The sequence below is a fragment of the Aythya marila genome (assembly GCF_965140915.1).
Source record: "Aythya marila genome assembly, chromosome: Z".
Lineage (NCBI taxonomy): Eukaryota > Metazoa > Chordata > Aves > Anseriformes > Anatidae > Aythya > Aythya marila.
Window position 1 is genome coordinate 76,203,054 of NC_139080.1, and position 26,390 is coordinate 76,229,443.

The following is a 26,390-nucleotide window of genomic DNA, read 5'->3' on the forward strand; positions in this document are numbered from 1 at the left end:
CTGCTTAACCTTCAGCCAATCATCAGCCCACCATTCAAATACCCCTGTAGACTTTGGGAAGGAAGAGGCAATTTTGTCGTAACAGCAGTTGATGTCTGTTTTGTATCAGGATTCAGCACAGGGAAACTCAGTCAGCGATGCTAGTTCACAGCTCAGACGAGAACCTCTCTGGCCACTTCTTGAAGGCTGCTGGTTGATTTTACTGGTTTATACAGAGATGTATGGAATTAACACCCTTTTAATATTATTTTGAAAGGTTTATTTTTCATTTGTAGGATACAATTGAACATATGAGGCCTGAAAAAAAATTACACAAAATCAGGATGTAAGGATACAGATTTTTGATATGGTAGTGTTCTTAATTCTTTTATGTACTTTTGTTAATTAATTGTTCTAAAAAAATAAACTATTATAAAAAATAAACTTTTTAATGAAGACCTTCCAAAAATTGTTTATTCAGTGATTCAGTACCAATCCTGGAAACCACATGGTTTCATTGCAAAGTGTTTTGACAACTTAAATGATAGTTTAGATGTGTATAACTTTGTACTTCTCCTGAAATAGAAGATTTATGAGATAATATCAATGTATTGAACTATGCCCATCCATCATTATCAAAGTTCTTAGGCAGACACCTTTATTACTTGACTTTGGAAATTATTAAAGTTTGACTACTTCAGTCAAACTGTCAATGAAATTTTGTATAGAAAATCAATTGCTTTGCTTAAAGTTGACTTTAAGCTGTCATTAAAGGTTATGGCTTGCATCAGTTTTTCTCTAAATTACACAGAGAATTAAAACTCATTTGAATAATGTTAATTGTGATTTATTTTTAATAATGTATTTGCATTTGCATAACCTCACTAGCAAAAACATTTTCTATGTTTATGAAGACTTAATTTCTTGCTGCACATCATTAGTTTCTATTTTATAAACCAGCCATGATGAACTTGACTTCTGTTTTTACTGGGTAAGGAACAGGCCTAGAATACTTAATTTCTGACTAATCACCTTTGGATCAGATACCAACCGCCTTTCTACTGACTTTCAGTGGGCTTTGGACCAAGCTACTCATAGAATATAAAGCTTTACATGGTCTGATGTGTTTCACTTTCCTACATCAAAGAGACAGTAGCTACTTATTTGCTTTCTGTATCACAACCAGAACAGTTTTTAGTTTCATTGCCTGAGATACCTGAGATAGTAGGTTCATTTAATAACTGAAACATGATTTGCATTTCATTAGTGCATTATTTTCCAAGGCTCTGTTTCAGTGGTCTACAGAACTGTTCTGAGCCATTGCAAATCTTGTGAACACAACCAATGCCTGGAGCTAGGCTGTACCCTGAAGAATCTGATCATTTATCTCTTCAACCAAAACTGTAATGCTAATTAGGCATGGTCACAGTAACATTTTATTTGACATTATGATAGATTCATTAGCAAAGCTAAAAGCGTGTATGCGAACATTTTTTGCCAACTGTATAAAAGTAAATAATACACTGAAAATATGATTCCCCACTGATTCTCAGGGGCAAAGACAGTACTAAAATATTTACTTATGATAAGAAACAAAAAAGAGACAAGAGGATATATAATTACGTCAGAGAGAGCTCTGTGAAAGGAAGAAAAAACCTTTTGGGCTTTCAGTGCAACAGTGGGGACTCGCAGCTTTACAAACAGAGCTAAATGGCAGCAGTGAGCAAACTGATACTGCAGCCTCAAAACCCAGGGAGACCTTTATTCCACAGTTGAAGTTATAAAGTTTAGGCTTAAAACCCAGTTCCCTAGGGGCTAAGTGATGACCTATTACTTTTCCTTTCATGCCATAATGAAAGATGCTATGCAATATATATACGTTTTTCCTTTGATATCCACCTTTCTGCTGAAACTGCAATGTTTCACAGAGGATTTTGTGTTGGCAAGGTGCAGGAAGGACTCTAGATGCTGAGGTCCTGCCAACCTGCCCAACCAGCCACTGAGCTGCCCACTGCACCACTCTTCTGCATGGTCCACTTGGAAGAGTGGTGGGGAGTCAGGAGGGTGGGAACACTTCCTCTACCTTCACCAGTGTGACTGATGGAATCACTCCACAACCATTGAGAAGGGAAGCTAAAAGCTCTCCATATCTTCCACGCAAAGAAAATTAATTCCCCTGCCTCAGTCATTAGCCTAAAGAGCTCAGTGTGTCCTTGGTGTCAAATGCTGTGCTTGTGCTGAAGGGTCAAGAGCACTCCAAGGACTAATGGGAGACCACAGCCCTTTGCACACAAACAAGTCTTGATTTCTTGTTGGGATGGCCCTGGTTGTGTGTTCATCCTCTGTGCATCTGGATTTGTAGCACTGGGGAGAGAGGAAAGGTGTGCTCCAGCATGTTCACTGCTGTGCTGCGAAGTCAGGGCAGTAAGAAACCTGTTCTGCCCGAGGTGGAGACTATGGTCCAGAAGTCAGTCACATCTGCAGGTTCTTACAATCACGGGTGCAACATCCAGACTTTTTCCTCAAAATCTGTTCTTCTGTTCAGCTGCAGAGTTTTCCAGAGGTGGAAGGAAGGTCTCCCACCAGAGCTCAGCCTCAGGGCAGTTATTTCCTTCCCCTCCAGAGCAGCTCCTGCAGAGCCAGGAGTGGTGCACAGGGCAGGCACACATCCACTGCTCCTCTGGGAAGAGTACAGGGGGCTGGGCTCTGGTGTAATGCTGCTTCCAGGCTTTCTTCCAGTCCCAGCTAAGCCCCAAAAGGCTTGTCACAGACATCACTAACCATTAGATTCAGCTTCTAGGCCTTCATCCAGAAAAACACTTAAACATCTACTTAAACAGCATCAGTATGATTAAAAATACCAGTGTCTTCTGCTATTTAAACAGCAGCACAGTCCCATCTTTTGGTTCTCTAGGGAAGAAAATCCTATACACAGATGATTAGGACTATTCATCAGTTTAAGAACAAGCCTCTATCAAGCAAATGAATTTCTCCTGTGTTGGCCCAAGAAGAGGAGGATTACTTTACTAATTCCTCTTTTTTTCGTGTTTTGCATATATTCTGCCTTCACATATACACCTCATCATACATAGCATCATTTGAAACACGGTAGATCCCAAAATTAGAGGCTATTTTTTGCAAACAGTTTCAGAGTTTCTGAGAGAGAAAAGCCTGCTTAAACTAACGAACGTTGTTCTGATTCTTGCAGCAAAAAAATCCTAGCATCTGTCCAGGCAACGCTTATCAGCAAATCCTAACAAGGCAACGACTGTTGATTTAACAAGAAACAACACACTAACCCACAACAGTTAGATTAATTTAAGGCTTGACTTAGTTCATCCTTAGAATGATTTCTCTACTTAGACCAGACAGTCATGACTTTGGGTTGCTTAGCATCTCTAATGGCTACACACAAATACTCCAATCTAATCCTAATATATACCTCTACAAGGTCAAACAGGCAGTATAAAATATGAACATTCATCTGTTCTTGGAAAGTAAGGCCCATCATTTATCTTCATAGCCACTATATAAATTATCATAAGTAATATTACTTCAAAAACTTCAAGGTGTTCTTTGCTCCAGGGGAAAAAAAAAAAAAAAAGAAAAATTTGAAAAACCCATGAAGTTCAACAAAGAATATTTCATGCAGGTGCTAAGACCCAAAATAGTTTTTCCTTCCCTAAAATGTCTCTTTACAGTTAGAAGACAGATGATTTCTAACACAAATAGATTGGGGGAGTTGCATTAATTCTCCATAACAGGCTTTTCTCCATCATTAAAATGCCAATACATTCTCTGGAGAAACTCTGTGGTTTGCTTTGTATGGGAGAAAGAGTTGGCCAGGACCTTGTCTGTGAGTGGCTCTGGCTCTGCTATTGTACTGCAAATGGGAGATATAAAAGGGGGAGATGAGGTATTTTCTTGCTTTTAAATAATACACTGTTTGTAGGGAATCCAAGTTATTACTACCTGCTCTTAACCCAGCCATTAATTCATGACATTTGTAAATAATTATTTGTTCTTTTCTTATATCAACAGTTACATGAGGAATCCTCCTTTTTGTGGGAAGGTGTGATTTGTAGTTGGTGTCTGCAAAGCCCTTGTAAACAATTGTATAAAAGATGCCAGGTGATATTAAATGCATGTATTAGCCAAAACAGACAATTTGTTACTGTGCGGCATTATATTCTAGAAGCTCAACACCGTTACAGAATCAGGTTGTTGCACCAAAGTGCGCACGTACCATCAGGCACAATAAGATCTTTGCTAGCTCTGCCTCAGGCTTCCTTTACAATGCCATTTTCTAGTAAGACATTTTCTTACAGCTGACCTCACCTAGACCGTCATGCCCATGAGCAGGATTTCTCATCTGGCGTTTATGCTACGCACAAGAAGACCAATCACAAGTCCTTCCATGCTTGCAAAGGATGCAAAGTACAGGGACAGTTCCACAGAAGTGTATCTTTTGGGGGTTCATGTGAATGCCACTGCAAGCATGGATGGTTGGAAAACAACACAGTAGAATTTAATTCTTCCTTTAAAAGTACATGATGTGACATTCAATCATCTCATAGCTCTTCAGCAGACTGTCTAAGGGTGTCTGTGTGCTCCTCAGTTGAGTGATGCAATCACAGACTGGTGTTTTTCACACCCTGGCCATCTGTTGTTGCCCAGGGAAGCTGTGAATGCCCCATCCCTGGAGGTGCTTAAGACCAGGCTAGAAGAGGCCCTCAGCCACCTGATCTAGTGGGTGGCATCCCTGCCCACTGCAGGGGGGTTGGAACTGGGTGGTCTTTAAGGTCCCTTCAAACTCGAGTCATTCTATGATTTTATGATCAGTCAAAACGTCTCTGTGTTAAAGTGACACTGAAGCAAACCTCTAACTGCAGAGGTCTTGCTGGATCTAGTGGGGCTGCATGGAGGGCAAGGGCGACCTAAGCATCTCACCACCAGATCCTGCTCTCAGGGTGCAGCTGGAATAGCTGGTCTCTGGTAGTGAACAGAACAGCAGGTCTCTGGTAGTGAACAGGGAAAGCTGCAGTGCATCCAGCAGTGGACCCAAAACCATGGCAGCACATGGGAGAGGGCAATGTATGGGTTTGCAAAGTTGCAGATCTGCCTGCTCCATCCTGGCCCTCCTAACATCTGAGGTGCAACAGAAGTCTCTGTTGCTGTAAAGCAATTCTCCTAACACACCAGCGCTGCTGTCTTAGCTTGAAGGTAATGTTTTAGGTAGCTACCAGAGTACTCCATGTGCATCTTTGAATGGAAGAGCTCTTCTTACTATTACTGTCTTTTAGAGTGATTACTAACAACCTTAGATAAAGGAGTCAGGTAGGTGTCATCTGGCTGCAGTAATAAAATGTTAGTTGACTTATCAAGAAATCACAGCTGAAAGGCCACTGGAAAAAAAAATAAACAAAAAACATAGGAGTGCTTGTATCAAGGACCCACATAAGTATTACCACAGGATGACAGCACAAGTCTTGACACTGAAAGCACAGGATGGCACAAGAGGTGCCAGAACTAAAAATCACCACTCATCAATGGTCAGTTACCAGTCAATAAGAGACTGCAACTTTGTGAGCTGAGAAAAATTGGTTTTATGGCGAGCAAAGAATAAGTATCCGACATGTTTTATGTCCCATATACCATAAATGCATATATAAGATGGAAATGCAAATGAATGTGAAATTGTCAACTAAGTACGGCAGATATGCAGACAGCATTAGCAAACATACAGAAATGAATAAAAAACTCAGGGGACAAACAAAGTCCAACGATCAACATAATACTCCTACCTTCAGAGACTGCTGGACATATGCTATTTTCCATTAAACCAATTAAACCGCCCCTGAGAAGACACTCGCTCTGACTCCCTAAAGGAGGTCTGTGATGTTGACCTTGGATCCCAGAGATGCATGGAAAGGTGAGCCTAACACCTGAGAAAAGAGATACCAGAAGTGTGTGCATAATAATTCCAGTGATGTCGTTGCTGAGTATCAGCTGTAATATTTGGATAATTTGTCTCTAAGTGTTAGTATCATTGCTGTGTGACCAGTAATACTACTTTGATTAGACTGCTAGGACATTAATTAGACTAACACTAAATTCTTGGCTTTGCATATTGAACGTATTTCCATAGCTCGTGCTAATTGCATGTGGTGTTTGCTCTGATGCCTCACTCTTGAGGACTACTATTAATACAATGCAAAGAGTTACAGAGAATTTGGCAACCCAAGCTGTAATTACAATGCACATTGCCAAGCATTGTTCTCCACCGGCCTCCTTGGCAAGTCAACCCTACTGAGCTCCTCTGTATAAAGAGCTTTTGCAATGGCATTACCATCCTGGCTCTGTTACAACAGCTCCTACCTTGCCATCAGCATGATGGACCTGTTGCAGTCCATCACTAGAAAATGCTGCTTTTTCACAAGCACTAGAGGCTATGAGCACACTTTCAATTAGACCTAACTTTTTAGACGTGAGCAAAATTCTGTCCAAACAAAAAGAAATGAATCCAGGAGAAAATGTAGAATGTAAAGTGAGTACAGAGCAGGCTGATTCAGTTTATGAAGGTAAAAGAAATTTGATCCTGTTCTATAAAAGCTGCTATTGTCCTTGTAGTTATATGCTTCTGTACCCACGCAGCACTTTATCCAATTAGATTTTATTCACCACTAACACCTGCAGCAAGGAACAAAATCTGGAGCACTTTTTTCACCCACTGGTCCAATTCCAGCCTGGCTTAAAAGTGTCTTCAACTCGCCCAGTGCATTTGCATTCCCTGTACTTGCAGAAGCTCTGTCCCGTGTCTCGTTATTTTTACAAATGACTATGTGCCTGCCAACAGTCTGTGCAGTGCCATCCGGTGTTTGCAGCCCAGCAGAGTGAAACTAGGCCATTTGATCCTGGGGACAAATGGGGAAGGAGGTGGCAATTCAACCAAAATGGCTTTCTTGTTCTTCCTGAGGCCATACCATGAAGTGATGCAGGACGCTGGGTGCTGCTCCTCAAGCACAGTGACCAGCCAAGTTAGCATCCACATCTCCAGATGTCCCTGAGTGCTGGAGTGAGCATGCAGATACCAAAATGATAGCTCTATATGGCAAGTTACAGTGGGAGAAATGAATGCTGATCTGTGTCCTGCTCCTCAGAAAGCCAGGACCAGCTCATCACTGAATCCTTGTTTGCTGGGCCTTATTCTGGGCATGTCGCATGGGATTAATTTCACCCACAGGTGCATTTTACTCTATATTGATTTTTTTTGTATGAAAGAAAGCTGGGAATTAAGCTTGCAAAGACTGATCTCTTAACTCTGTTCAATGAGGCCAGGGCAGATTAAGTTAGTAGTTCATCCTTCTGAGGCTAGACATTTAAATCATGGCTATAAGGTGAATTCTGTGTGTACTTGCTTGGCTAAAAATCAGGAATAGTGTTTAAATGTCTCCGCTTGAGGTTTCCTATTTAATACACTAAGGATTTAATTAGAAAGCTGGGAAATCACAAAGAGTTATAATTGCCTCTTAAGGGAAAGGCGTGAGGAGGAGGAAGCTCCCAATCGAGCACCTCTTTTAAAAACAAATACTGCAGATTTTTACATTTATTTTCTAAACGGGCAGCCCTGGGGCCTTCCTCCCTTCTCAGGGTATTTCCCCCTGGATGCCCCGGGGCTGCAACCTCCCAGTGGGGCTGAGGCTGAGCGGGGCACCTGGGGCCGGGCTCCTGTTAGATGGCAGCCGAGGCCTGCCTGGAGGCTTCCTGGAGGCCACCCCAAGGCTCTCCCAAAGGCCGCCAGGAGGCCTCAGTTGCCCATGGAGGCCTTGTCCCACTCCATGGAGGCTGCCCTCCTGGGCAGGGGACAGCCAGCAGCAGCGGAGGGTGACGCACCAGCCAGCGCCGGCAATTACTTCAGGAGGATAAAATGAATAAACCAGGAGGCGGGATGCTTGTTAGCTCACAGGCTGCAGATTTACGAGCCTTCAATAGGAGACGAACGTGCGACTTTTGGAAATGCCGCAAAGCCTAGTGGCTTACATCCACTTTCAATTTCCAGTCGCTGCTCCCTGTTTTTCCTTCCCAATCCTGGATTAACTGTCATAAACAACAACAAGAAACAACAAAACCCACCACCAACAAAACCTCAAGACAACTGTTAACACCATTTGGAAGTTTCGTCACACCCTGCTGATCTCTCTCCTTAGCATGCAGCAGAGATGTAAGGCGTGATCCTGTGATCCGGAGCTCCCCCTCCACCAAAGGCAGAAGCGTTTGAGCTTCCAACCACGCACTTTGCAGCCACCCACACAAGCGTGAGCCAGACTGCACATCGCGCTGCTACCAAGCCCAGAGGGAGAGCAGGAGGAGCAGGAGACACGGGCCCTGGCTGGGTGTTGAATACAGAAACTGGGCAATCTAGTCTGAAACCCCTGCCCTGCCTCATGCTCCCTTGGCGAGCAAACACTCTGCTGCAGGACAGGCCCTGCTGTGGTGAAGTGTGTGAGTGAGTATAGCGGGGCGCAGACACCTTTGTGGAATGGCTTGCTGCTCTAGAAGTCCTACAGCTTACAGCAGGATAAATATTTCAAGTCCCTTTGCACAGGGAAGGATCCAAGGGAAAAAAGAATAAAAAGAAAAAAAAAAGAACAAGACATTAAGTTTCATGTCTTAGAGGATATACCAAGATTTTGCCAGAAGCAGAATCTAGGGCTCAAAACTCCTATTAATTCCTGTGCTAAACACAGCTGCCTCCATAGATAAAACAATATGTGCAGTAACAAGCATTCATTTATTTTATGGGTTACTGTTAAATAATTTGGACATTTGCACCATTACACTACTCACAGCGTGCTGGTCTCTTTTTTATTGACCCAATGATGCTTGCCTTACTGGGACCTGATGCCTGCAAGCTTTAGTATTCTGCAGTTTCTTCATTAGTTCTAAGTGGGTAAACAAGTTACTAATAATCCATTGTGTTCCAACCGAGTCTCATGTACACAATGAAGAAGCCAGACCTTAAGGTAATAGACAGTGCACAGAACAGACAGGGTTTACATACTGTGGTGGGGGTTAGGAGAATACATCTAAAGTCACACCCCGTGACTACTTCAGCCCTTGATGTATAAAGTGCAAGACCATCAGGTGGACATTTAGAGCTTTTTTTTGGTGTGACTCAGTCTACTGTTCTCATTTAAACACTTGACAGAAAATATACAGTACAATCATCTCTCTACTGTGCACAAATATTTGCATTGATTACAGCTACCATGTTTTCTTTTAGCTTGCACCTAACATGGACATTCAGACCAATGATAAAGTGATGGCATGGAGATTGTAAGTCACTGTAAAATATGAATGATACCTTGCACTGGCCACTGAGTCTGGACTCAGAGGAGCAATGGCAATTGATGCTTTCTGGACTTGAAGCAAGGTACCCATTCGTATGCATTGGCATGTGATAGTGGGCACAGACTGAAGATAAATATATGACCACACACATTGGGAAAAACAACACACCATGCTTGACAGGACCATCTGGCTGTACTGAGGACTTGTACTGCTGTCTGCCACCATCACTTGACAGCAGCGAGCACTGATCACAAGATGCTGGCACTGGCCAAGTCTCTTTTAGTACGGCTCTGCCCATGGCAAGCGCAGTTGGCTCCAGCATTATGCCATCAGAATAAGCTCATCAGTTTTGTCCTGTAGGTCCCTTTCTGCTACTGTAGCAGAATGCCACAGCTGCCCCGGGAGTGAGGGCTAGGCTCTTCCCCATTGGAAGTCTCATGGAGATGGAGTCACCTGCAGCTTCCCCCTTCCTTCGGCATATCCACCCAAATGCATGCTATTACACTGCACAGAGTCGGGGGGGGGGGGGGGGGGGGGGGGAAGAAAAAAAAAAAGGAAATACGTACAATGCCAAAGAAATACCAGATCTTCCCTTGTTAACAAAAAACTTAATAGCATATTGATAACAATAATTCAGTGTACTGCTCTTACTAGGAAAACCTGTGGTGATGGAGAAGAAATTCAATATACTTTTTACTCTTACAGAAAAAAAAGTAGTAAGGACCAACTGGGCAGAGCATTGTGATGGAACTGTAAGCAAAGATGGACATCCTATTTATGCAAAAACTTGTTTGTACTGCTACTTTATGTTCCTTGAGGGGGAAAAGGAAAAAAATGGTGTGGCAGTTTACTGGGGTTGGCTTCATTTATGAGAAGGTAATGAAACTAACAGCAGACATTTAGCAGGCTGGATATTATTGATAGGCAGAACACTTTGCAGTGTGGGAATGAGGGGAAAGGTCTTTACAAATCTAGTTTTCTCTTCTATACTGACTTGACCTTCTCTGCTGTAACTCCTTTATATCTCCACTACCTCAACATCCCTCTCCTACAAAATAATGCATCTCCTCCTTGAGGTTATGTGAGGTTTGCACAACCCTGTGACAGCTGAAAACCATTCCACTCACTGAGAAGCACCTATTACCCAAGTACATTGGGTATTTAATTTATTTTTTAAGAGCTTTGTGCTTTAGGATCCGGGAGGGCTACACATTTCCATGAAACAAAACACTCTCAAATACTCTGCACCAAAGGAATCAATAAACTCCTGTCAGCACTGAGCTGCCTACCGACACACAAGACGCCTTCACCCTCACTGCTCAGCTCTAAAAAAGTCTTGCATCAAGGCTAGGCACTCATTAGATCAGCTCTTTCACTGTGATGTCAGCAGGTGGGTGATATGCAGGCCCTCATCTCCTGCTATAATGAACCCAACAAGTGCATGCCAGCAGCCAGACGGGGATCTCTGCGTGTGGGCTGGGTACAGCTGGGGCAAATCAGCATCCTGGTTTGCATAACTGCAAATCTGGAAACACAACGTCTGTATTTGTGGATCCGCCTGCGTGCGGCTGCCCTCCCCTGCACTTGATGGCTTGCAAACTCTCAGGACACTGCAGCTGCGGCTCATCGTGAGCGGCACCTCTTCTGTTGGAGCCACAATCCCTCCCACCACCCTTGCCAGCACAGTGCCATGGACAGCATTACAGTCCAGCCTCGCGCTGCCAGAGTTTGCGAATTTAGCAAATGAGGCAAAAGTTACAGGAGGCAAACGATCTGGGAACCCATCTTGAGTTATGCAAAATGCATGGAGTTAGGTATTCACAAAATTGCTTCAGTGTAATTGTCGGCACGTGGATTGTTTGCAAACAGCTAGCACAAACTACTTAGTGCTAATCATTTGTTCCGTGACATAGTTAGTCATGCACTATTTCTGCTTCTTGAGTGGGTGATTGTATCCTCCTAAAGGAGAGGATAAGAACCAGTGAAAATGAAGCACACCCTGGGATTTTGACATGGATAAGCAGTTGTGATAAAACACTAAAGCGTCATGTCTCACTAATCTCAGCGAGACGCTCGTGTCCGTTCATCTCCATGCAAATAATCCATGATGGCTCTGCGCAGCCTGGTGAACCGCACCTGGGGACCAGGAATCCATGTTGGTGTTGGTGCTTTTTGGCTCAGTGAGTCTTTTTAAGTCTCCAAACAACTGCAAGTGCTGTAGAGGAGTACCTAATTACCCCAGACAACCTGAAAGGAAGGGATGACAGAGCACTGCTCTTACGGGTTTGACAAGAACATACGATCAAAACTGCGTGCTCTCTGCAGGAAACGATGGTGCTTCAGGGGGAGAGAACCTATAATAAAAATCACTGAAACAGTGTATTTCCTGGAGAAATTGAAACATATTTTTTCCTTCCCTTTCCCCATGTCAGATTCTCTCTCTGTTTTTGTGACCCTAGCACTTGAATGCAAGCTTTGGTCAGTTTTTCAAAGAAAGAATTATGCTTCTACACATTTCAGTGACCTGGAATGGAGCTACAGAAGGTGAAAAAAAAATATAAGCTCTGAATTTTGATATTTTGCATCGACATAGAGACTGCACTTTGAGCAAGGGAACTGAAATATTCTGTAAAATTCCCTGCTTAAAACCCTTGGTGGTACCACACAGAACACCAGGATGTATTATTAATAAATCCAAGCGAAACGGCCAGCCAGCTGTGAGAACACAGGGAGAGAGAGACACTCACACAAAGCACCATCTTCAGTGAAAGGTTTGCTTTGGAGCTCTTTTCCTGAAACGAAAGCAAGGTAAACAATGTTTGTTTGGAGACCATTCTTAAACCGACAGGAGATTCTGTAAACACCTCCAGACTGCTAAGCCAGGGGTGGGGGGCACTGTGCAAGGTGGCGTGAAGGTTGTAGGAACAGCACCCTCTGTGCTCCTGGCGAAGGAAACAGAGCTTGTCCCCCCATGGGCAACGCTGGTCTTTTCCTGTCCCACTCTGTGCAATGAGAAGCACTGCTCACTCCTGACACAGTCCTGGATGTGCTTGCTCTCGGGGCTGGATGTTTCTTCCTCTCCGTACTGCTCACACTCCTCAGAAGGAATGATGCCACAGCAGCACACCATGGCTCCAGCAGAGACCGTGTCATGGTTATGTGAGGCTGGGGCCAAAGGCACATGCAGATTAGGTGCTCTGTTTGCAGGCAGGCAACTGACTGCTGCTGCTTTAGACAGCCCTGCACAACTACTAACCTCCCAGAGGAGACTCCTGACAAAGCAAGGAAGTTCAGCCGACCCTCTCTGGTCCCAGACGGGCAGACCAGTAACTACTCCTGTCCTTAGTCCACTGTATTTTCCTATAGATTTTTAAGCCTCCTTTGGAGAAGACTGAAATCTCCATTTGAGTCCTCTGTTCAATGGTCAGATTGAATTCTCATTTCTCTTCCTCTTAACAACAATAAGAAGCCATTTTGCTGCTTGTTATTCTCTAATAAGATTGCAATAATTTTGTATAGCTCTCGGAAGACATGCATTTGCTCTTATAATGCTGGAATAAGTAGGGTCCAGAAAAAGATGAATTGTCTGAATTATCCTTGATCTTACTCAGAAAATGGCTTTCTATAGAATTTTAAGTGAAGGGAATGTAATCTCTGGTGAGAATAAGTTCAAGTAGAAACAAGTCAGGTAGAATTAAAGGTTAAAGCTGATAGCAGTGTTAAGCTCACGTGTGAATATAGTTTAAATATCACAGTAGCAAGCCATGGATCTGTTAGACCAGTTCCTCATCCACAGCAAAGCCATAACATGCTTAAAAGAACAGGAAATCTGAATATATATATATATATATATATATATATATATATATATATATATTGTTAATGATGCCAAATGCATCAGAAACAACACATATATACTCAAATGAATGAAATTATTCATTTCAGCTGTTCTTATACTCAACATTTGCTTTCATGAACATTTAAGTAATCCAATTACACCAGGACAAATGTTTGTAGAAAATGAACAACGGAAGTGTATGCTTGCAGTATTCGCAAGTTTCAGCTTCCATGTATGTCTCCAATTCTCATGTTCATGAGATTGGAAGAGAAAAAAAATACCACATGGCTTAGCCAAGCAACCAAAACCATATCTCAAACTGGTCCCAATTCAAAGCCAGGAAAGTTTTTACATAAATTTTTAGAAGCTCCAGGTTGCAGTTAGCCCTAGTTGTTCATGCTTGTTCCAGAAATTTCAGGTGTTTTTCATGCAGAAAAATTGTCAGCAATTATCAGATGTATTATTCACTGTGAGTTCTCACTTCATTTTCCTCTTACAGTACACTTCTGGGGAGGAATACAAGAGCAGTATGATCTGGGCAACAAGCTCCTGTTCTCTAAGCAAGGAATCTTTCTTATGTTAATCATGTGGTACGCTGCATCCCACCACAGGTCTCAATTTGCAATTTATTCTTTTGCTGTGAACCTGTATGGGTTGTGAATGCCCACAGAGGACATCGTGGAACAGCTAACTTTCACATAACTACATGTTACATATTTATATGCACTGTCAAAATGGTGGGAAGATACGAAATTCAGTTTCACTGGAAACTAGCAGGCTGAGCTATTTATAAATAAGTGTCTTATTTTTGGTGCTCTTCAGAAAATGTGATGAACAGTGAGTGATGAGCAATTTATGTTGCTGATCATTTGTATCACAATAGAGCATTGCGGTCTTTTTCTGGAGTCAAGTCTCTGTTAATTTAGGATCTGTATTACCCTACAGTCGAAGACAGGACCTCAGAACAAAGACCAGTGGGCAAGACGAAGAAAGGATGAAAGAAGCAAGGCACAATGAAAATGGAAGAGAAGGTACAAAATGGAGAAGCTGAAGTTGAGAGTTCCTGGGGATTCTGGGATCAATATTCAAAACAGACCACTCACCCATCTCTCTCTCTCAAAAAAAGATATCAGTATGAAGGAATCCTTTCCCACGAGTATTCTGCGCTGGAGGATTTTCTATTTATACAATGAAAGATAACATTAAACCAAATGTGGAATGATGAATGTGAAATAAATAGTTAGAAGAACTACGTGCTCTGAAGAGATCTTACCAGTCTAACAATGAAGAAAGCGGGTTTTCATTAACAAGTGTACACTTGTTACCCTCTACTAAGTAAATAATTCATACGTATAAAAAGATAATCATAAGGGTGACTGGATAATGATCATTTTGCCTTCCCGGGGCTGACTGCTGATGCAGGATTCTCCATCAGAGGACACAAGGGTATTGTTAACCACACTGGTCTTTCCAACATGTTTCTATACTAATACATTTTATAAGAACTTTCAAAGACGTGATTAATAGGTGTTGTTTTTTTTTCTCTCCAGAATCCTTGGGAAATTAACACTGATGCCATATTTGATCACTGCCTCCCTATTTATCACTACAAGAAAAACACCCAGTTGAGCTGAGCCTGCCAGCTGCACTGATCAGACACATCTACTCACACCCCGAGCACGCCTGGAAGCCAGCAAAGAGAATGCTGCTCCTCCCAACCTCTCTGTGCCCTTCAGACTCAAGCAGCACCTGAGCTCCACTCTACCAAGTCTTCTGCACAGCTTAGAATCCCCTGCCTCATGAAAAACATAAATGAGGTATTTGAAGCTCTGCAGCAGACAATTTTATTGATGTCTGTGTGAGTTTGCCAGGAGCTGCCTCTCTGGGTGGCTTGCAGCAGTTGTGGATCGCTGGCCTGCCACACCAGGCAGTGTAACTGGTTTTGCCAAACTGGGAACAAGGGGAGATGTGGGGATCTTAGGGCACCGAATTCCCTCGGGCACACCACTTTCTTCTGGGGTCCTGAGGCACCCCAGCCAGCATCACCAAGTGTCACCAGTGCCAGCTGCGTGTTTATGGATGAGTGAGGAGGAAGGAGCGACGAGAGGAGTAGAACCTTGCTTCACAGCCCTGCTTCATTTTGTACTCAAAAAAGCCCTTGGAAAATCCTGTCTGGCTATCACAGCAATGACATTTAAAGCTTTCATGTCCCAAAGCTGAAACCAAAAGCACCGATGTGTTTTGCTTTAACTGCTTACTTCTGTTTCCCTCAAGGCTGTTACTGGGCATGTATTTGTCCCATCAGAGCTCTACATTTCAGCACCTATCACATGCAATTTAAGCTGAGGAAGCCCAGACAAGTCACTCTGTTTCACCTTGTTGCCCTCCTTCTAATGCAGGAGCAAAGCCCCATGCTGTCAGCTAGAACAGCTCCAGCACACTCTACAGAGGGCAGCTATCAGCTCCAAGTTATGTCCAGATCTATTTTTCCCATGTTCTGATGCTTATGTCGAGTACAGTAAATTCTTAGAAACAACTGTTCCCCTCCTAAGAGCTGTTTAACTGATATATATATGAATGAGCCTTACAAGCTGAGAAAGTGATAAATAATTATGCTTTCATCCAAAATAGCACCAGAAAATTATCAAAATGTGAATATTGACTTTTCATCTGATTTAAAAAAAAAAAAAAAGTTCTTTTTAAGCTGGTTTGAGTGAGTACGCTATTAAGATGAGTGTAGTGTAACTGCTTTATCAGTAGCAACGTTGTGAGAGCCTGATGCATAATACAGCTGCTCTTTTTGGCTATTAATTGCAATGCCTAATAATTCTTTCCTTGCATCAAGTGCAAAGCTTCATTTTTAAAACCTCGATTTTTGCTCAAAGATCTGTCTTGTCTTTTAACTCTGTCTTAAGTTAGAAAGCCTAGTAAAATGTCTGATGAACAGCATGGGCAATCGTTTCCTTCACACTCTTAAAAAAGCTGAAAGTGGAATAGCACGCCGTTAGGGAAATGCTAAGAGTTTAAAATCTGCCTGTGCAGCATATCCATAGATTTTTATAATGCATTTCAAATACTTTCTACATTGTAAAATAGGCTTTGAAAGCTATCATCACAGATGAAAGCTGGTAAAAAAAAAAGTAATAAAAATATTGTAGCAAGAAAAGGAAAATGGTGCCTGTTTCTGAATTTCCTGACATTTGATTTCTCCTCTATAACAGCAACAATCAAATGATTGCAGTAATTTCTCCATTTGCTGTGCTTTAGTGGCAGTGGAGGGTGCACCTGTGCTCACGATCACTCTTTCTCCCTTCCTGTCCACCTCCCCATCTGCAGGTGGGCAGATTCAGGTGACCGAAGCACTTCTGATAAAAGTTAATTAGCCAGAACACTGACGAGCAGATCTTTCCCGCTGGGTGCCAAGGGGAAACCTTCCCATTAGCTCCAGAGGGCTCTCCCAGCTCTGCAGCTCATTGCAAGGGGGGTGCCAAGCAGCTGTGTGCAGCCAAGGGACTCGGCACCATCTTCTTGCTCGCTGGGCCTGCACACACACCCTAGAGGTATGGATGGAGTGGCCGCTCATGGGGACAGAGGTGTTCACAGGCCCTCTGCGTACACCTGCGGGGTACATATATCCTATGTGCAAGCCAAAACCACACCCAAGGCCAGCTGTGTGCAAACATCTGGTTCCAGTGCCCTCCACCAGTGGCAGGTAATGCTGTGTTTTGCTGCGGTTTGTGGTGTGCCCTGCTGCCAAGTCCCTTCTCAGTCTTGGCAGCTCTTGGCATACTTGTCAATAATTGCCAGAAGTAACGTTAGGAGCTTGATGTGACAGCTGCGAAGCACTCGGGGCCAGATTGTGGACTTGTTAGTCACACTGCCGAGGAGTCCCTTGCACAAATGGCTTTGCTCGAGTGTGACTCCCTTAATAAATGAATCATCTATCATTGCTGCCTACTCAAGCTTAAATCCCTCTCCCAGTTCTGCTGTTACTTCCACCATCTGCACATCCTCTCCCCATGGTGGTGAGAACCAGCCTGGCTGATCAATGGGATACCTGCAGAAACGGGCAGCCCATCAGGGCCAGATCAGATGTAAAGAACAGCCACTGATGTCCAATGATGCCATCCCACAGCTGCTGTGTCTGGACTTGCTCCCATGTATTAGCAAGTCCTGTGTAGGTACCTACTGATCTGATGCTACATGTGTTGGCACGAGCTTGCTCTGTCTCATGGCAATGTGACATGCTGGACCAGAAGATGCCAGACCTCCATGTGGCAAAGCTGTTGGCTCAGCAGTCCCCTGGGAGGTCTATGTGACTTGTTTGGGAAGAATTACACACTGGAGGCAACAGTTCCTAACCAGGGAGCAAGGCAGCCTAGCCAAGTCAGCCCTGACATGGGAGAGATGCTTTGCTCTCTGCTTGGTGACCCCAGCGCCTGGTACAGTGATTTCATGTAAAACTCAGTTCTCCTGCTTTTCTGCTTCTGGAGGAACAGAATTTAAGAGTCACGGACGGGCATCTCCTCCTTTGTTTCTCAATTCAGTTTATTTTCTCCTTATCTCCCCCTGTGTCACTTACACTTATGCCTATAGTTTTCTCACTGTGATTTCTTGTTTTCTTCCCTCTCTTTTCTGTCTCCTTTTAGCTATTCAGAATAAACTCTGCAAGTACTGGAATGGCAGCAAGATTCGGGGGGCCCTTTTGTTCGACTGAATGGAAAACACGATCCTTCCCCTCTTTGAAAGCTCTTCACTCACATCTACAGAAACATGATTCTTCTTGGAAAGACAGATACGGAATGTGGAAAAAAACTACGCTTTTTCCAGTTTTCTGTTAATCACAAGTATATAAATTCTAGCTGTGATATGCCTCGATTTCTTATACATACAAAAAATTGCAAGGAAAGCCGCGCAGAAAATGAATGGAACACACATTTTATTTGATGAGCTTTCAATATTTCCTTTGTTTAAATAATAAGCAACCCATTAAACATACCCTAGATAAGGATGTTTATAAGTGGTCTTTGAATTTAATTGTGAGCATCAAATTGAATAACATACAGCAGGACAAGATACTTGGCTATTTGCTAATTTCCACAGGTTACTTAGATCTGCTACGTATTTTAGTGGAAATATGAGGTGCTCACACTTTTTTGGACAAATTCTCGAGGGAAGTTATACTGAACACCCTAACTTACATTTGTCTGCTTGCTGCCGTACTTCTGTGTTCATATAGTATCTACTAGTATCTACTATCTCAGCCAATTTTTACTTAGTGAATACCACTAAGTTTGGTGTTTCTTCTGACAATGGCTGTCATTCAGTAAAATAATAATTAATGGTTTAACCCTGCCATAGTTTTTTCACTCATCATCAACATGTGTTTGTACAGTATATTATAAAAGACCTCTTCTAGGCTATACAATGAGGAAGACATAATTTTGCAAATACCCAGAAGAGCAAAAACACAAAAGAAAACATCATGGATGTTGTTGAATCCAATGTTAACTTTTTTTTCTTTTTTTTCTTTTTTTTTTTTTTCTTTTTTTTTTTATCAGAAAAGCTGCACAGGATGAGGAATGATAAAATCTTGTTACTAACATGCTTGTACATTTTCTCCAAAATCTACTATCATATGATGAGTACAGCAAGGAAGGGGACTAACAGACAAATATACATCAGGCTACAAGGCAGGTACCTTTGCTTCTGATTTTTTGTATGAATTCAGCGTATTTTCTTTTAGTTTATATAATAAATGTCTACTGGCACAGTATTCAGCTAAGAGGATCATCTTTCCTCCACCTCCTTTCCAAATTGTAACACTTAACCCCCAAATTGTTAACACTTAATCCCCCTTTTCAAATGGAATTGATATAACTAAAACTGCAACATAGCATATGAAGTTGACTATGTGATTTGATAAAGCTTGACAGAACTAGATGCACTTCAAGAACAAAGTGATCATTGACATAATTTTATCAAAAGATTCACAGAGTCAGATACCCTAAATAATTACAGACATGGTGCACATTCTGAATCTGGGTAGTCAACCTTTGCTGTATTTGAGACATTTTGCTCATGGCTGAGCTGAAGCCACTCGAACAGAGAATGTCTGGAGCATGTATTTCAAACAATCCTGCACTATCCAGTTTCTAGTGTCTCAAATCAGCATGTTGCCTCCAACTCAGAAATAAGCAGATATGCAAACTGAGGCATGACTAACATTTCCTCAAATAATAATTGCCAGGAAAAAGAAAAGATAAGCGTACAGAAAATTATTGATAGTGAATAATGTTATGATTGGTGGTTGACCAAACCAAGCCTCACAACTTGTGTTACAAACTACGAACACTAGAAAATAAGAACACCTTTACACTACCATCAGTGTTTAAGACATTTAGGTGATTTTAAGAAGGCTACTGAAATATTTCACGGCAACTTAGGTGATAAGGAATACTAAATAAGCTTCTAGTATTACAAAGAACTTCAAGTCTTAAACTAATATATTTGTAAACACATTTCCAACTCATGATACTGCTCCTCCATAAGCAACAAAACAGCTGACAAAATGAGATAATCTTGCAACTCAAAGTTTTGTATACCTTTTGTATACCTTTTGTATATCTTATGCCATACTGTAAGCTGCAAGATATCCCTATTTTAAAAGCACAATGGTAGGATGGCAAATTCAGTGGGTTTCTGAGGGGCTTTATTCTAAAAGGGGGGTTGGAAATAGTACTGAAAGGTCAGATTTGGAAAAGTTCACCCCAGCAGAGTACTGAGTACTCAGAGAGTACAGCAGAGTGCTCCTTCTATCTCAATGGGATGTTAGAATTAAGGATCCAGAGGAGAGAACTCACCACTTTCCTGCATTCCAAAAAAACGATCCTTTGCGAACACAATGAACTGAATCCTCCTCATATAATGTAAGCAGTATAAAGAAGGTAGTTCTTTATTTTATTTCTACTGACCCATGTTTCTGTGTATGCAAAGCTTCTTTTTAGACAAAATGTTCTTAAGAAAGTCACCATAGGTAGGTAGGCTGCAATTTTCAGTTTTAGTCAAGAACTGAAACAAATGGATGTCCTCTAACAGAATTTCAAACAGTGTTTGCAGACAGGTAAGGATGACCCTGGAGTATCAGGTGTACAACAGGTGGAGAAAACAGACCCTGAGCTAAGGCACCGAACAAGAAAAAAAAAATCAAAATACATTAGGTGCCAGTGCAACTTCTGAATGTTATGCCAACTTCACTTTCAGAAAACTTCAGTGCTTTCTGATCATGGACCAGAATATAAACAAGAACTCCCTTCCCTTCAATACACATCATCTGTCAACTTCAAGGTAACAGACAGATTGGCTTCAGCCAACAACCCAGTGAACCATCAAAACTCTGCACATCCTACAGCCTGTGATGCTCAACACAGACCAGGACCACAAGTAAAACCATTCTCAGAGCAACAATGCGAGGACTACCTACAATATTGGGAAGAAGAGCACATCAGAGGCAGGAGATGGCAGCAGTTAGCAGGTACCTGAGTTCACCTTGATTCTGAAATGGGATCAGTGAGCAAGCATTGCATTGCTGTGTTTCAGTGGAGGACTGTTGCAATGAGGAGATCTCTCACATGACACCAGGACAACGATGTTGCTAGCAAAATGTGAGTTACACCTCTAAATTTGCGTTTAAAGAAATTATGACTCTAGGAAAACTGGCTGCAGGCAAACTGTGGTTTTACATTAGGTGGCAATAGAAAAAGACTCTTGCTTTATAGCAGAACTGTAGCCTAAATTGTGCAAGTTTCAAAAGGAGCACTACAGCAGAACTGCAGACAGACCTTTATCTGAAAAGGAATGGCCTTTCAATTTCCATCCTTTTTACCTTTTGTTCCCCCAAGAACATCTCTCACAAACCCTCCTCAAGTGCCCAACAGTTGTGTGCCACTCTATTTATGCAGTGAGCTGAGGAGGGCTGATCACAGAGAAAGACTGAACACATATTGCTCCTCTATACAGTAGCTAGTACAAACTCCAATATGTGGACCAAGTCAAATCAGCAATGGCAGATTGAACTACCAGAGGCTGCAGTTAGGCAGATGTTTGGCAGCATCCCCTGGACAATAAGACTTTATCTGTTTTGTTCTGTTTTGTTCTATTTATTTTTTGCCAATCAGAAAGAGTTTTCTATAAAAGTGCAATCCTGTCTTGAAGGAGGAAGAAAACTGCCTCTGAGCTATTAGGTAGAGAGAAGCTTTTCCTCATCCCCACTCCCTTTTTCTTTTCAAAAGAAAACTTAATCTCTTTAAAAAAAAAAAAAAATCAACCAAACAAAAAATCAGATGTTAGTGGTGAGTTTCTTTTAAAGCCTCTGTTCTGAGCACGAGCTTCCTATTTTACCAGGAAATTCACCGTTTAACCTAAAACTCTGATTTGATTTATGTATTCTTTTGACCCTCCCTGAAGTCATAGCAGTGATCAGCAGTGCTGGCAATTCCAGTTACTCAGGAAACCAGATAAAGCATGGATGGGCCATGCAGGAACTAAGATGATTCAGATTTATTTTGCTGTTTTGTTGCTCTGAGAAGACTCCTTTTAATGTTAAAAGACATCAGAGCTACTGATTTATCTGAAGCACACTAAAAATACTCCATTAGTTCTGAAGTTTGGAAAATGCTGCTGCAAACATTATCTCCCTTGTGTTTCTGATACTATCTCCTGTAAAATAGAAATTATAGGTTATATATGGGCTATCCTTCCCAAACTCTTGGCTCTGTACTAGAAGTGATATCCCTGTATCTCCTTGTGGTTCATGTTCCCTATCTCTTTTCCCTGTTCCATTTCTGGGAAAATTATTAATGACATTGGCAGTCTTGGAATGAAAAAATGAAGTGTGCTTCTTCCTTCAAACACACGTAAGATGACAAGCCTTGCCTCAATGACATCAGTGCACATGAGCTGCTGTCTCCAAAATAATGATCTGTCAAAGCTTTAGTGCAATCTGCATTTGTGTAAGTAGTAAAGAAATCCAGTGGTTTTTTGCTTACTGAATGATGGTGATAAATTGTTACTTTTGCTTACTGAGAGTGTGAAAATTTACAGGAGTGACAGTAAACTCAGAAAAGTAAACAGCTTTTTTCAGGTCACAACAGTGTCTGGATTTACTGTCAGTATATGTTCATCACTAAATCACATAAACAAATCAAAATGAAAAAAAAAGTCACATTTTACTCTGTGTAGCATCCCTTGCAGCTGTCTGTGTGTTTTGACACAAACAACCCCGAGCCTTCAGCAAAAGCTGTTGCCTGTGACAGGACAAGCCCTGTATCTTTGTGATGGTTGTTGCCATGTGATTGTTAATTGCTGTGTGGGAACATTGTGAGCTTTTTTATCCCCTTAACTTCAGAAGGGTAGAATTGAATCAGAAACATAAGTTTAAGGATGCTCGAGCACAGCATTTGAAAGCACTAGGTATCCAGCTTACCTTGGATGCCTACTTTTGACATTTTTGACCATGGATCTCCACTTGATGTTATACTTTTGAAGTGTCGATTGTAATAGAGGCAACAGCCAGTAATATTAAAACATATTTCATTTCTAGAAACTGATCTTCCTTTTCATTTCAAGTACTGCTTTTTGCCATGTTACAGAATATCTACTCAAAGAGCAAAGTGTTTTTCAATTACAATGAGTATTTGCTTATTATAAACTTCTCGATGAAGTAGTAAGACTGTTAGCACTCAGCAGCAGCACAGGTGTCACATTTGTACACTCCCATCATGGCACAACATGGAAAATGAGATCTTGTTTGTTGCTACTGTAAAATCATCCTAACAAAACCTTGGAATAAGAGTGAGGATTTGCTGCTAGGACACTGCCCACCATATGTAATGTCTGTTAGCACATCTGTGATGCTCCTGAAGGAAAAGCTCTTCAAGGGCAAGTGTTTGAGGGGTTCGCTGCCAGCGACCTGCAGGGAGGGAGGCTCCACGCAGGCTGCCGCATCCCACCTCAGAAGTAAAGTTAGTCCCCAGCTCTCAGCCTTCTCCTCTCTGAAAATAATGTCTACTCAGACTATTTATGAACAAAATCTGCCACAGTGACACTGCTGACTACCCCCTCTAGCGCTGCTAGAGGTGGTCGGCCTGTGGCCCTGGGCCTGTGGAGCAGGAAGGTGGGAGGCCAGGGGGATGTCCACTTCACACCATTACTAGTGTGAGACAGAGCGACAAAATCCCGGGGTACAGTGGGCAGTAAGGCATCGGGGGGTGTTATGGCCAACCTTGTCGGGTCCCTGGGACAGGGACAGTGTTGGAAATCCCATAACAGTGGGAAGTGTGTGAGGTAAGGCTTCCAGAGTTGGCCAAAACTGGTGTATACTACATGAGGGTATGAAACAAAGTGTTCAGAGAGATGTTCAGTCTCTCCGATCCAATTCTGGAGATTAATAGGCTTGTATTACCTGCTGGCCTTTGAATAAGGCTGAGATTTTTTTAAATCCACAAAGCCTTGAGTGATATTTTAGCTCATCTGAAAAAAAATTAATCTATTCAGCACTTAAGCACAGGTTTAATGTCTGGCATTGGTTTCATTGCCATTGAAGACTGACTTTTAAACATCTGCTTATGAACAAAGTCCTGATTTGGACAGATTTATCCAATGAAGACCTCCATGGCAATGAGCACTTGCCTCCCCAGTGAGAATAACGTGAAAGGAAAGTAGGAACCTTGGAGTTTGCAGAAAGGAACAATGTGTATAACCCTGCATTGAACGTGTCTTTTGTGTGTCCTCTGGCAGCTTCAGATGAACTCAGACCCATCTGGAATGGAACAGAAAGTATTTCTGATTTTAACAGAGCAGGGAGATGCTCAGTTCGGGCTCTGGTCTTAGGAAGCTTTGGCTGTTGACTCAGGTACAACCGAGAGTGTAACTGAAAGGTTGGTAGATTTAAGAGAGAGAACTTGGGTGCTACATGCACCAAACACACAGCAGTCATGGCAGTTGGTGGCATTGATTACCCCCGAGTTTGTGCAAAAATCTGCAGAGAAACTCAAATTACCTTTTTTTTTTTTTTTTTTTTTTTTTTTTGCTGAGCTAGAGAAAACTAGCTGAGTTTAGACCAGCACACAGTGGCTGAGCCTTCAATTACAGACTAGCACTTTTCCCACCTTTTCTGTCACCACCTAACTCAAGAAATATAGAAGATACATATCCAGGCTATGTTTTTTGTATTTTGCAAAGCAAATTCAGTTGGTAATCTTTTTTTTTTCTAATTATATTTTGAGCACAAAGTTGAGCTATGTCTTTTTATATAAAGCAATTGTTTCTCCTGGCTACTCAAATGGCAGCTTCTGCCATTTTACTCACAACTTCCCTTGCATGGGCGACACAGATGAGAGCATTTTCCTCCTACTCTTGCCAGAACACGATTTCTGGCATGAAACCCACACTGGCAACATATTGAGCTGTTATCTTTTTCCAGAGTGTGCAACATTAAGATGCTGTCTCTGCATGATAGAAAGTTTAGCTCCCCTCGGATACTACTATTATTTGTGCCTAGGACAGTAAAGCACGCTGACTTTCTTTGCTACTACTTTAGCTATACGATCAAACAGACACAGTCAGAGTTTAGTTTCTACTACTTTAGCTGGGCAATTCAGTGCTCCAAAAACCAAATCTAACGGAAATGCATGAACTACAAGTAAGGAAAAAAAAAAAAAGCTAATGCTTTAGACAGCTCAATGAAAAGTCAAGTTACAGTGAGCAACTTCCCTAAAATCTGTCACCTGCTGAACGATCGACACTATCCCACACCAACAGTGCACTGCATTCACACCAGCAACAAATAAGCATCCTGGACGTTCATTTCAACCTCTTTTTTTTTTTTTTTTTTCCATTTATTTTGGCTCACAACCTTCTTTTGGTCCGGGAAGCTTCTCCAACGGACAAGCCGAGGACCTCCAGAGGAGCCCCTTGCCACCAGGCAGTGGTGGACCGCGGGAGCCCGTCTTCTCCTCTCAGCCCAGCAACTCGGCGCGGGCTGAGCTGTCACCGCCGGGTCCTTCTCCCGTGCAAGCTGGGGGATCCTCGCTCGTCCCCCGCCGCCCCGGGGCTCCCACCTGGGGTGCAGAAGCGTGGTTCCCCGCAGACACCAGGCGGGACCCGCTCCCTGCTGCTCCCCACTCCGCCCGCAGCCCACCGCCCCGGCGCTGCGGGGGCTCGGCGCTGCCTTCTCGCCGTGCAACGGGGGCCCGCCTCCCCCCGTGTGCCCCCTCCCCAGCTCCTTACCGGGCTCTGCCGGGGGAACTCGCCGAGCACGATGCTGACCACGGGGATGCGCAGCGCCGCCGAGACGAAGTCGAGCTCCAGCATCTCCCCGCGGCTCTGCGGGAAGGCGAGGATGGCGGAGACCCCCTGCACCACCACGGTGTGGCAGAGGCTCTGCAGGAAGGACGCGGGGTCGTTGCTCCACGAGGCGCTGGGGGAAGAGAAGGGGAAGAGGGGCAGGTCGCCCAGCCCCGCCTCGATCGCCATCACCACCTCCAGGGACAGGTTGTAGGGCAGCAGCCCGGACACGCCGTTCAGGTTCGCCACGGCCAGCAGCAGCGCGTCCCGCGGGGAGGGCGCGGGGGGCGTCCGCATCTCCCCGTCGCCCCCCGGCCGCCGGCCCCGGGACCCCGCCGGGACCCCCCCCTCGGGGCCACCGCCTCCTTCCACCGCCCCCTCCCGGGGCCAAGCGTCGGGCACCAAGCGGGGCTGCAGGTGGGTGGCCCCCACCCTGACGGTGTGCCCGATGCGCCGCAGGATCTGGCAGGGCTGCGGGTGGGACGCGGAGCCCGGCACCGCCGCCAGCATCAGGGCGCAGGGCGGCAGTAGCAGCAGGCACGCCCGGACCGCGACACCCCGCACACCCGGCCCCTGCATGGCCCGGAGACCCCCGCCACGACCCCCGCCGCTTCCACCGGCCCCGCCGCCGTCCCGCCCCGCATCAGCCGCTCCGCGGCCGGCCGGCAGCGGCATCAGCCGCGGCGGGCGGACCCCGCACGGAGCCGCCCCCGCCGCCGCCCATGGAGCCCCGCTATCACCGCGCCCCCTCCCCGGGGACGGAGGAGGAGGAGGAGGAGGAGAAGGAGAAGGAGGAGGGGGCTCAGCCCCCGGACCGCCCCTCGCGGACTCCTGGCTGTGACGGGGAGCACCCCCACACGGTGCAGTGTCCCGCACT

General features: G+C 43.7%; 1 protein-coding gene across 1 annotated transcript in view; it reads right to left on the reverse strand.

Annotated features, from left to right (window-relative positions):
• Positions 1-26,188, reverse strand: part of GRIN3A (glutamate ionotropic receptor NMDA type subunit 3A) — a gene marked incomplete at its 5' end in the record, with an annotated part of 70,998 nt that extends 44,810 nt beyond the window's left edge. Inside the window, one exon of the mRNA XM_082782795.1 lies at positions 25,457-26,188. Coding sequence (XP_082638921.1) covers positions 25,457-26,188 — 732 coding nt within the window. The remainder of the gene's footprint in view (positions 1-25,456) is intronic.
• Between the last annotated feature and the right edge of the window lie 202 nt (positions 26,189-26,390).